The sequence below is a fragment of the Melanaphis sacchari genome, unplaced genomic scaffold (genome assembly GCF_002803265.2).
Source record: "Melanaphis sacchari strain LSU unplaced genomic scaffold, SCAv2.0 Contig8_pilon_pilon, whole genome shotgun sequence".
NCBI classification, from domain to species: domain Eukaryota; kingdom Metazoa; phylum Arthropoda; class Insecta; order Hemiptera; family Aphididae; genus Melanaphis; species Melanaphis sacchari.
In genome coordinates this window covers 4,931,295-4,944,534 of record NW_020271635.1, presented here as the reverse complement: position 1 = coordinate 4,944,534, position 13,240 = coordinate 4,931,295, and the positions used below count along the sequence as shown (strand labels likewise).

At 30.6% G+C, this 13,240-nt stretch overlaps 1 protein-coding gene across 1 annotated transcript in view; it reads left to right on the top strand.

Annotated features, from left to right (window-relative positions):
• Positions 1–12,934, top strand: part of LOC112602784 (ecdysone receptor-like) — a 34,834-nt gene extending 21,900 nt beyond the window's left edge. The window contains 6 exon segments of the mRNA XM_025351111.1: positions 7,264–7,659; positions 11,093–11,220; positions 11,304–11,468; positions 11,538–11,696; positions 11,772–11,994; positions 12,092–12,934. Of these exon segments, the coding sequence (XP_025206896.1) occupies positions 7,264–7,659; positions 11,093–11,220; positions 11,304–11,468; positions 11,538–11,696; positions 11,772–11,994; positions 12,092–12,336 (1,316 nt within the window). The 3' untranslated portion in view covers positions 12,337–12,934.
• Positions 12,935–13,240: the final 306 nt, after the last annotated feature.

The following is a 13,240-nucleotide window of genomic DNA, read 5'->3' as shown; positions in this document are numbered from 1 at the left end:
GCCGCCCCGTGAGTGGTCACCAAATTACGAAAAGACACTGTCATATTCTGTGTAAAAAAATAAACCGAAAAAAAAAGTTGAATCTTATTTGCGACATACTGCAGACGTATAATATTATAGCGGTGAAGTAGTTGGAATATCTCGAAGAGGATCGACAACAAACTCGTTGTGAATGTGCATTATATATACATACAGCTAGTACGCCTACGTTTTGGCCCACAGACACAATAAACGCACATACGCGCGCATACACGAATAAATCCGTTTAAATTCTTCACGTGTTTTATTATACATTTTTTATTTTACTTATATATATATATATATTTATTAAAAATACACAGTATTGCTTATTAGTACTCTTGACTCTATACGTATGTCCCGTTTTTCTCCGTACCAGACGACTAATTTTTTTTCCTGTATCCGAATAATTATTAAAAAACGACTATACAGATACGATACTTTGTGCAAAATGGCTTATATAATAAGTGCATAACGCTAGTTATAAAAACGGCAGTGTTTGAACATCTTGATAGTTATTTGTCAAGGTATTTTTGTATTTGAAAAAAATCTGATAAATTCATTTAAAATGATATTTTACTTACTTTGTATGAGGTATAGACTATTATATTACTTGCCTCAGTGCCTTATAATTTTAAACTTAAATTTAAAAAAAAATATATACTTATAGTATTTTATTGATATAGGTGTCGATTGTCGTTCATTATAGGGCGTAATATTCTCACGTGTGTTTTATTTTTCGTGAACTTTATACAATCGCTGTTACGTTAGCGATTAATGACCATTAGCACCAGATTATTTTTAACGTATGTTATGGAATTATAAATTAGTTATGAATTACGTAATAATTTTATGTCATGAGGATATTATACCTGTAGGCTATAGTTACTAATATGTTTAAAAAAAAAAATGTTTACTAAAATAAATCACAATTCGTGTTAATGGCTGTTATAATTTATTGTATGCTATTCTGGTTATTAATTTCATATCCATTATTTTTTTTGTTTAATGCATTTGAAAAAATATTTGCGTTTAATCTATTGTTTTTTTTTTTAATAACAGTATAATAAACCGGTTCCGATTATTTCAGTTAAATTAGACTTATGAGTTGTGAGTCACAATCCACAAGTAAATTGGGATAGCATTAGTACGCGACAAAATTTCTTAACACGTTCGTGCAACTTCCTTCCGTTCAGGCAATTTGTTAAATCCTATAATATGTTTACCGTTAAGTCACGATATGTTTTTCGATCGATTATTCATTTATTTCCAATAATTCATTATGCTCATCCGGGTGAGTCCTTTTAAATACATTATTTAACAATTATATTTTTTTTACGATTATATTAAATTAAACAAAGACTTACGAGAACTTCCTCTTAGTCTTAAGAACTGATTATAATTTTTTTTATTACATTAAATTATATTATTATTATTTTTTTTTTTTTTAAATATTCATGTTACATTATTTGTATTATTTGCATATTCGTTTCGAAACATCTCTGAGACACTTAATAATGATGCACATTGAAGTATCAATTTGTTCCAACTTCCAATTTCACCATTAAGTAAAATATAAAATTCGTTGTTGCATATCTTTATCGTTTAGAGTTTGAATGCTATTTAGTATTTAACTGTATTTGTAATTTTTAGTGTTATTTGACGTTTTTTTTTGATATTGAGAATTTAAATTTAATTAAAAACATATAAAAAAATCATTACTTTTTTGATAGACACAAACAAAACATTTAATAATTATAAATAAAAATATTTTTCTTTTATAATTATTAGTTGAAGTATTTTGATTATCTCTGAGATTTTTGTATGAACAGGCCTATGTTTATTTTTTATCGCAACACATTTTTTATTTCTTTAGTTTTTTTGTATAGATACTCCTAAATCCTAAATTATTATTTTTTTTTCATATTTTTGTGTAAATATAATTATTTTGAATTTTTTCATTGAAATATACATGTAATTTTATATAGTTTTCAACATTTTTATTGTACATTTAAGTGCTTTCATAAATATTTTTAATTACATTCTTCTTTTTATATTTGTTGAATTACAAGTTATAAGCCCTATTTATTACTTTTAAAAGAATATAAAAATGTCTAATTATTTAATAAAAATTAAATTACCTATGTACTTCATTTCATTATAAGGTACCTATTTTTTTTTTAGCATTAATTAAGAATTTAATTTCTATGTCTTATAAGCTTATATTATTATAGCGTTCAATAGCCCCGAGTCTGCATACACATTTTATGTTGATACACTGTTTAATATGACTTAATAAGAGAGTTAAAATTTGAATATTAATTTTGTTCAACCTTGTACTCGCGAAAAATAATGAATAAATGCCGTTAAAGTACTTAAAAATTCATATCAATTGTTTACACCACATATATTAGAATCGATAAATGATATCAGTCATGCGTATTCGGTTGATAATAATATGTAGAATAATAGTAGTTATAATAAAAACTGAAAAAAAAATCGACGGCGAATTCGACCCGTGCGAATGCCGTCATCATTAGTCATTATTGGCGTAAAAGTTAAAATTATTTTTCGAAAACCTACTGATCCAAACGTTAATTAAATTAATTATCTAATTAAAATGACATTTTATATTATTTAATACTATATATCGGTACGCGTGTGTATAGCACGGTGCTTTTTTAAATCTAAAACCGAAATAATTATATAATATTATGTGTTTATTATCCAGTTTGTATAAAGAGGTAAAGTTTATAATTGCTTTAGTACATTGTGTTTGGTACATTTACGTTTACGTGCGCATTGTTCTTACCCGCTCCACCGATTCTACCTTCACGTTAATTATTTCTTTGCTCATTATTGCGAATAATATATTATTCACATTCGGAAATTTTTTTACGTTACGGAAGATTCTCACCAGAAATCTGACATCATCAACAGCAGTAGCAACTACAACAATTACAACAACAACAACAACAACAACAACAACAACAACAACAACAATAATTGTTGTTCACTTGACCGTGGCAGTAGGAATGAACCTTAGTCGTCGTTTTGTTCTGCCAATGCACGTGGCTTAGTAACGCGTGTGCACCACATTAAATGGATATTATTATCACTGTCGTCCAACTGAGCAAATATACTTACATACTCATAGACTACAATAATTATAACGATTAAGATATTTTTTTTCATTCTTTTCATGGTGAACGTAGATGTCTCCCATAAAGTTCAGTCACAGTGTGTGTTTACCTATGTGTGTACAATTCTAAAACATGCGGTCTACTACCTTTCGTGTTCCCTCCACAATATCTTAGCGTAGTCAATTATTTTTATTTTGACGATTAAAACTTCCACTGTCTTTCATTAATTGTCAGTATACCTCCACTGTTACGTAACTATATTAAGAAAACGCATTATTTTAAAAGTTCTGGCCATTATTTTTACTCTATTTCTCTGTAAATTCTAGACTAAAGTCCGGACTCATTTTTTTTTACTGTCGAGAAGTCTTGGAATGTTTTTCTAGTCGGATAAATAGTTAAAAAAAATATAAATTAATCCAATTCAAAAAATTAAATATTGTCTATATTATCTGATTAATAAATAATTTATATTTTAAAATTTTAATTTTACGAATTGAATAAATTGTATTTTTTATTTTTAGATCGATTACCCTCCACGATTATACCAAAATATTATTAGGTATATTGTTAAAACATAATATTGTAAATGTATTACGCGCTCTTACTGCCGATAATAATATACCTACTGAGAAAAAAAAATTATCATGACGGAATACTATGTAATAACAACAATGATATGAAAAAAAAAAAAAAACTAATCTCGTTTTCCATTTTTGTCTTTCGTTCTGGTTGTTATCTAGACCGCAGATCTTCGCGGTTTTCTGATTCTACGGCCTTCACGGGCTGCGAGTCTGTGTTTTTACTCACTTCATACGCTGACGTCTGTTCCGCTCGCCGACCGCACAGATTACTCGGTGAACGAATAATGTAATGTGCGCACAACCGTTTCCGTCGTCAATGTCATGCATACGTTAAAATGCAAAACACTAGCACGTAACTGCGAGTCGAATTTACGTCAAAAGCTTTCGTTTTTTTTCCTCCGCTTTTGTTGACGTTTCCTATCGGTTATAACGACGACGATGACGACTTCTATGATTTCTTCTTTCCCTCACTTTCCTCGGTCTCATAAGAGCACTATCGATCACGTAAAAACGTTTTTTTTTTTTTTTTATTTCATTTTATTTTTTATCAAACATCAAGCGCATTAATACTTACAGCTTTTCATTCTTAGCTTGCACACACAACGCACGATCACCGTCGTCGTCGTCGTCGTCGTTAACCGGTTTCAGTTCCTCGAATTCTTCTTCTTCGTCACTGCACGCCTTCACCGGGCACATATTATTATTATTATTATTACCTATACGACTGTTACATCGCGCGCGCTTACTCAGGAGACACATTACATACATACACACACACACAATATGATACGAAATAATAGCGTTTCATTCCCGCGGCGTTCGAGATCGATTTAATTTTTTTTAATACAATAGGCCGCCGACGATGCCGTATTATTTTATCATTATTATCGATTGTGCGTGTACACGTTTTAAGTATTACAATAAAAAAAAAAAAAAGAAGGTATAATAATATGTGCATACAGAGAGAGAACGAGAGAGATTTACATTCGATAAACCGGTCTACAAAAATTGTTGTATCCCCCCGCAGTCGTGGTCGGGCCGAGTTGCAGAAATTTTGAGCGTCGTTTACGCCAGTCGTAAAACCAAAATTTGGCGTACGCTGTGACGATGACGCTGCCGCCGCCGTCGCTGCTGTCACGGTACGTGCAGCAGCGGTTCCGGTAATTAGTGCCGCCGGAGCATTGGTGTACGGAGAGCTGCGTTCGATGAATATTCATTTGATTTAACGTCGAATAATTAACATCTGTTGCAGTATGGTACGTACGTACGTCCGGTGCGCAAAACCCGTGAACGAAATTTGTGAGTAGGTACACGCGAATTTTATATAAATTTTATGTTTGCTGTTTAGCGCGTCTCCGACACCAGTGTGGTCGTTTCTCGTATTATTTTGTTTTGAGTCCACACACGCGTATTATCCATACGACATGCGACTTGGAACGATAGATTTATCATCGGAATGCATTCTTCGTTTTGTTTATTTTTATGTAAATGTGCGTGTGTGTGTCGTGTGCGAGGTCTCTCGAGAATTTCTGTTGGGCTAGGTCGTGGGGGGAAGAAAAAAATGCGCATCTCGCCAGACGTTTAAAAACAACGCGCACACGAAAGCAATTAATCTCTTGGGATTTATATATATTTTTCCCCACAAACTATACAACAATAAAGCTAAAACCTAGTGTGTGTGTATGTGTGTGCGCGCGCGATATCTATTTCTATACATATAATATGTTATTACTATTGTGAGAGTGTGTCCGTCGTGTCGGCGGCTATTGCAAAACGTGGACGGCCTTGAACGTCGTCGTCGTCGAGCGATTTTTCTTTGGAATAACAATAAAAAAAAACTAGTCTATTATAAATTATTATTATTATTTACTTATCCGGTCGCTTTTGACGTCGTTGCCTTGTATAGTCGTAAGCGCTTCGGTTTTCAGATTTTCGTCGAATGAGAAAAATGGTTATACAATGACGTAAGCGTCAAACGTAAATACAATGTATATATACACACTACATTGTGTAAGAGTTAAATTTTAGGGATTACGATAGAATTAAACAATTTTTTGTAAATACAACTCAAATATCTTATTTTTAACATGAAATCTAATGAGTTATGACTTATGACCGTTTGTTGTATGAAAAAGGTGTGTTAAGAAAATAGTATTCTTAAAATTTTCAGCACTCCGTATCTTCTTTGGCTGATAAATTCGTCAGTCAATAATTATAAACAAATAATATACAAATAAATGCACTCTTGTAAAGAATATCGAATGCATTCAGAAAACGCATTTAAATAGTTGGTATCTACAACTTTTTGTACTTGAAATACATATCGGAACACTTTTTTTTCGATAGTATTTGAATACAATTACATAGTTTAAAATACTTTTTTTGTTTAGCTTAATACATTTTTAAATTAGTGAAAAATAGATACTTTAATTTATTTATTCATATAAATTAAATAGTTAACACAAAAATGCTTTAAAAGATTCAAGAATTCTTGAAACCATGTAATAATTTGATTTTTTCATTAACCACGTCAAGTTAACTTCAATCAAGTGTATGATATGGATACGTTTTAACTATTCTAACTATTTGTTTGAAGCTTATTGCAAATTCTTTGAACCATTATAAAATATCTTTTATAAACAAAATTTAAAATAACAAAATGCGAAAATATTATATTATCACTGAAATATTTTGAGTACAAAGCGTTTTTAGAGTATTTAAAATTCGTCTATCAAAAAATATTTTAAATGCCTGAAAAGTTTATTTAAGTACATATTGTATCTGAATACTTCCCAAGATTGTCCACAGGTATCCCGAGACATCTGCTTAACGTTTAGTTGTGGTGCTTTTTTAAACGGTATTTACCGCTGAGTAACAGCGTTGCCCGCATAACATTATATAATACAGTAGGCGACTTATATTCGAAGCCTGCGTAAACGAGACCTCCCTCGTCGCAGCGGTACTCTCCTGCGGGTTACTCGGGCCCGCGTCGATTCTGTCGCATTCGTCATTACAATAAATAATAATATATGATGGACACCGCTCGAGAACGCACTGCGCAGCGACAAAATAATTACAACGACACGATACTATCCGATTCGAGGGGCATTAACCCCGCGTGACGCAATGCCGCACATGGTATTATTATGTTATTATATTGTATACCACAAATAAGTATATATATACATATGTATGTGTTATCTGGAAAGACTTTTGGAGGGAAAAGATTTGTGTATAATAACATAGATATATTCATTCTCGATCACAAGGTCACTGGGTTCGTCCACTCCGCGACGGTGTCGGTCGTTACCTGCAAACAGGTTTTCGGGTTCTGTTTACTTCCTCTTCTCCCACACCCTGGCCCCTTCACACCACTCGCCCAAGACGAAAGTAAAACATAATATTATATTATATAGGTACTATACTTAAGTGTTATACATTATTATAAATAATATTATAATAGTATGTAATGATTTTTTCGTTTTTGTTTAACCGTTGTTTCTTTTTTTTTCCATGTGCAGTCAAAGAGGAGTTGTCTCCGCCGAATAGCCTGTCGGGAGTTAGCAGCCACTCGGATGGTTTGAAGAAGAAGAAACTCAACCATGCGCCCTCAACTGGAACCGTTAACACCGCGGCATCGGGCCCCGGTGGTGGTGGCAGCGTTGGCGTGGGTGGTAATGTGCTGAATAACCGACCTCCTGAAGAACTTTGCCTGGTGTGCGGTGACCGATCGTCCGGTTACCATTACAACGCTCTCACATGTGAGGGATGCAAGGGGTTCTTCCGGAGAAGTATCACCAAGAACGCCGTGTACCAATGCAAGTACGGCAACAACTGCGAAATCGATATGTACATGAGGCGGAAGTGCCAGGAGTGTCGGCTGAAAAAATGTCTAACTGTCGGCATGAGGCCCGAATGTAAGTGTTACATCACTCGTGTATTTAAGAACAATTTAAAAATATTCATATCTCGCTTGAAAATTGAAATATCATAAAAAACCATCGTAAAAACACAGAATGTTCTTAAATTTAAGTTTGATAAAAGATCAATTCACTTTAATACTGAAGCTAACACAAGTTCGGGTTCTGCTGAACACAAATTTTCTATGTTGTACATGGGTTAGAATAGATGACAAATTCAAACACCCAGCTCTTAGTTAAAATTAAGAAATTAAGTTGTATGTTTACGAATTAAAACTTCTCTTTTTTTTAAATAATTGAATAATATTACAGAATTATAGAGTTCAACCTGTAAGTTGTGTTTTAAACATAATAACTATAAAAATATAAAATTATAAACAAAAATACTAAATATTCGACGCAAGACCATAATCAATATATCGTATCAATAATAGTAAGAAAGCTGGTGTTTATTAGTTGCTTATTTACTAGGATCCCGCTGCCTCTTATTTGGATTTTATTTTAGATTTTTTTCTTAATATTTGTAATAAATTTAATCTAGTATCATACTCATCAAATGTGTCGCTCAAAATTAAATTTTTTTATCTCGTGAAATTTATTATTGTGTGATTCTTTTACATTATTAAAATTATGATATTTAAAACACCAAAATGATAATTTTACGTTGATCATGTAGAAATAGGTTTACTCAAAAAACGTTAAATTATATTTAATTTTTTTGATTTCTCGTAAAATTTTTAGATAATTATGTATATTATTTTTTACTAGAATCAATGATATACAAAAAATTTTCAAAACAAAAAACGAATAATAACACTAAAAATATATAACTTCTTTATCGATGGCCATTGAGTTTGTTTTTAGTTATGTAATGTGTTTGAAAAATATGTTAAGAATGTTTGGGCGGGGGCGTGTTGAATTATTCAGCCTAAAATAAATACTTAAAATAAGCCCTGAATCTAATAATTTTACGAATGGTTATTTAATAAAATGTATTATTATTAATTGCTACGTAATTAATGGCCATACAATCAAGTACATTGTTTCTTTAAATATGGTATGAATAGGTATAGTACAACTTCACAGTCAACTAACCATAACATAACATAACTCATAATAACTCGGAGTCACGGACATTTAACTTGAATATGTTTCATACATTCGTGAAAACACTTATATACAGTATACATATTGCATAGTATTGTATAGTCACGATCAGTTTAAAGAGATAATTAATAAATATATTTATAAATCTTAACTTTAAATATAAAACAATTTTTATATTTTAAGCGGGTCTAAGAAAAAAGTAATATTGAATAGTCTTACAATATTATATGATTAGTGATTTATTTTTGGAATATACTTTTTAGAATATTTTAGTTGAAAAATTAATAAGCTTTCAGTAGCACATGGGTTGAAAATTGAACACATGATTGTATTTTAAGAATTTTTTATAATTTTTATCTATTGTTTCTATTGTTTTTATGAAATTACGGAAAATAAGAATATGTTACACAAATCGTATACATGCATAGTCGTCCAAATTATGAAATTATGTATGTACATTTTTTTTTAAATTTTTCAAATTTTATGATACCAAATTGAAGGTTGTATTAAAATAGGTTGGTATATTATCTTACAGTTATCGAAACGTCCGCAACAAAGTGGTTAATTTAGAGTTTTTTTTTTTTTTTTGCGGTTCTATAAATAAGGATCCTGGTGATAACTATTCGATTAACTTATATCGTCAATTTGTTTGGCTTATCGTTCGACAACTATGGATTGTGTGGTGCCAAGAAAAATGTCTGAGAGAGTTCAGTTCTAACCTTATTAAACACAGAGATTACCGCTATTATCGCACAAATATTCATATAATTTACCGTCGACAAAATAATATTAACTATACGGCTACTGCACAAAATATTATGTTGTGAAGTTTCCTTGTGTACAGTCGGAACGTATACTCGACAACAAGAATTTGAATATTTACACGGTAAACGATGACAGAAAATCGAACTTTCCCAAATCCCCACCCCCTCGATATAAATAATAAGTAGTCTTGAAAGGAACCTTGACCGGTTGTGGTAGTTACAGTACTATGGTGAGCTTTTTTTTTTTTTTTAAGGTACATTGACCTTTTTACGCTGTTTTATACTATGTTTTATTACATTGATATCGATCGAGTAACCGCGAATTTTTACTCGCGAATTTCGCACCGCATACTAAATTATGGTGGGTCTAGAATTATTGTTTCTTGAATAATAAATGAATTTCAAAGGCAAAACACGTTAAGTAGATCGCTGTTTGTATTACCATACTGCCTAGCGTGCACTCAATTCGTACGTTTTATCGTGCCTCGACATCGGTACTAAATAATTGCTCTACACTCGTCTGGCGTTTCTTTGTATTCTTATATTTATTTTTCGTTTTTTCGGAGGCCGCACATGCACAAACACTCATCAGCCGCCGTGTAATGTGCCATTATAGTGAACTCATCATTATAGACTTTGTGACCTTCAAAGTCATATTTTTATACGAAAATGTTATTTTTATTACGAAACGATCACTGGAGTTATTATTGTCTTTTCCTGGTTTTCTTGTACGCCTTTCAAGAATTAATAATGATTATATGCAATCGTTTTGTATAGTATACATATTTTATAATAAACAAGTATTTAATAAAATCATTGTTTTTTCGATTAATGGGTTATTTCAAAACACTTCTAACGTTTGAGAAATAATATTTTATTAGCTTTTTCTCAAAATTTTAAAGAATTTACATCGATTAATTTCGTTGACACGTTCAGCAGATATCTAACACATCAACATTTATCATACGCCGTATAACAATGTTTATGTTTAGGTATTATTTTATTGTGTTTCACTGCTCAAAAATTATATCTTAAAATTAAATTTTCTATAATAAAATCTGTTTCATTAGGTGCAGTTATAATATAGGTACTTTTTTACTCATTCAATTGTAATTAATGTTGTTTTTATAGTTTTTTTTTTAATGATTATAATAGATAGTGTAATGAGTATATTTTAAAGCGTTTGCACGTTATAATAATAATCATTAATTAAACGTTATGCTTCCGAGTGAAGTCCATTATTTTAATAGGCAATTTGGTATTTATATAAATATTTATCAAATAAATCTTTTAAAGTTACAATATTTCCCCATCATAGTCCCAATTTAATATTAACGTATAATATTCATAAATTGCGCATCGAATAAATGTAATAGGTCATTAATATTCTATTAAAATGTATATTTATAGACATGAAATTTTAATTGTTTAAATTTTGGTGTGCCATAACATGTTTTTTTGACCTACGAACATTTGTTTAGTTAGACGCCTATTTTAGAATGATATCAAATAATTAAGATATATATGTATTGTTTTTCAATATGACGTTTGGTTTTTAGGTGTTGTACCAGAAGTTCAATGCGCCGTAAAAAGAAAGGAGAAAAAAGCTCAACGAGAAAAAGATAAACCAAATTCTACTACAGATATTTCTCCTGAAATCATAAAAATAGAACCTACAGAGATGAAGGTAATTAAAATCGTAATAACCTCTAGAAAATAATTTCGCATTTGTATCTATGATATTATAATTAATGAATGTTTTTCTCTTAGATTGAATGCGGCGAACCAATGGTAATAGGCACACCTATGCCGACTGTACCTTACGTAAAACCGTTGAGTTCTGAACAAAAGGAACTAATTCACCGACTCGTCTATTTCCAGGATCAATATGAAGCTCCCAGCGAAAAAGACTTGAAACGTTTAACAACAAATAATGTACGTATTTGAATTAAAAAAAAAAAACGCATATCCATTTTATTAATTGTAATTAATTGATTTTTATAGCAAAATATTGATGAATTCGATGAAGAGAAACAAAGCGACACAACATATCAAATCATCACTGAGATGACAATACTCACAGTTCAACTGATTGTCGAGTTTGCCAAACGATTACCAGGTTTCGATAAACTTGTAAGAGAAGATCAGATCACCTTACTCAAGGTAATTACTTGAAATAATTAATTAGTTATGTTTGTATGATTGTTCACATGTTATTAATTTATTCTGTAAAAATAGGCTTGCTCAAGTGAAGCTATGATGTTCAGGGTAGCTAGGAAATATGACATCACCACTGACTCAATAGTGTTTGCTAACAACCAGCCATTTTCAGCAGATTCTTATAATAAAGCTGGGTTGGGAGATGGAATTGAAAACCAACTGTCATTCAGTCGGTTTATGTACAACATGAAGGTGGATAATGCAGAATATGCTTTATTGACTGCCATTGTCATATTTTCAAGTAATTATACTATTTATTTTACTCATTTATGAATAATATACTATAATAATATTTTCAATGTTTTGTAATTAATTTTTTTTTTTCAATACATTTTTAGGTAGGCCAAATTTACTAGATGGTTGGAAAGTGGAAAAAATTCAAGAGATCTACTTAGAGTCTTTAAAAGCTTACGTAGATAATCGCGACCGCGACACAGCAACTGTCAGATATGCCCGACTTCTCTCGGTACTTACCGAGTTGCGCACATTGGGCAATGAAAACTCTGAGCTATGTATGACACTGAAACTGAAAAACCGAGTAGTACCCCCATTCTTGGCCGAAATATGGGATGTCATGCCATAGTAAATTACTTCAGCTAGTTACCTTGTACCTGGTCACACCATTAGTGTTTACTTGGTATTATTTTGAAGACTGTCAATATTTTTTGTTAGTTCAGACCTCTGATGATAACCACTTAGCTAATATGTATAGCTCTGAACATCAATTTGACTATTTGTTTTACTTCTTGGATGACTATTTAAAATACAATTTACTAATTTTAATAAAAATGACATATTGAAATTAACTATCTATCTAACATGTCAGGTAATAATATTAGTTTATGTGTTGTCTTAAATTCACTTAAAAATAGCTAAATATTTAAAGTTTGAAACTGTAGGTAAATTAGGAGTTGTTTTTAAACACAAGGTGTATAGGAAAATGTTAGCACTCTTAGATTTTGTATAAGTATGTTTGAATTCACTCCTAAATTAAGACATAGTACTGTAAAACAGAATTTGTTTTTAACTAAGAATTTTTAACTATGAGGGTGCTATATTGTTTCTCTGTTATCCTCGTGTGGTTTTTGAGACTGTATGTTTTGTACCTGCGTGTTGGATTTTTTTCTTTTTAAAATTATATATATAAATATATATGTTTATCAATAAGCCAATTAATTTTATTATAACAAATTTATATAAATATATTTTATTTTTTTTATATGAAATGTAAGAAACATCATTTCTATTCGCGAAACTGTGATATTAGTTTATAATAAATTGTATATGATAAAAAATATATTGTGTATACTAACATATATTAGTTAATAACCATAGGACGTTTGATGTAAACGTGTACAAACATAGGTTCAGGGCTTTAGGTAAATGTGGCACTCTTTTATGTACATAATTATGATATTATTTTTTTATTACTTTTATTACTTATTATTGTTATGCTTTCAAAACCTAAATAAGCAATTCTGTTAATG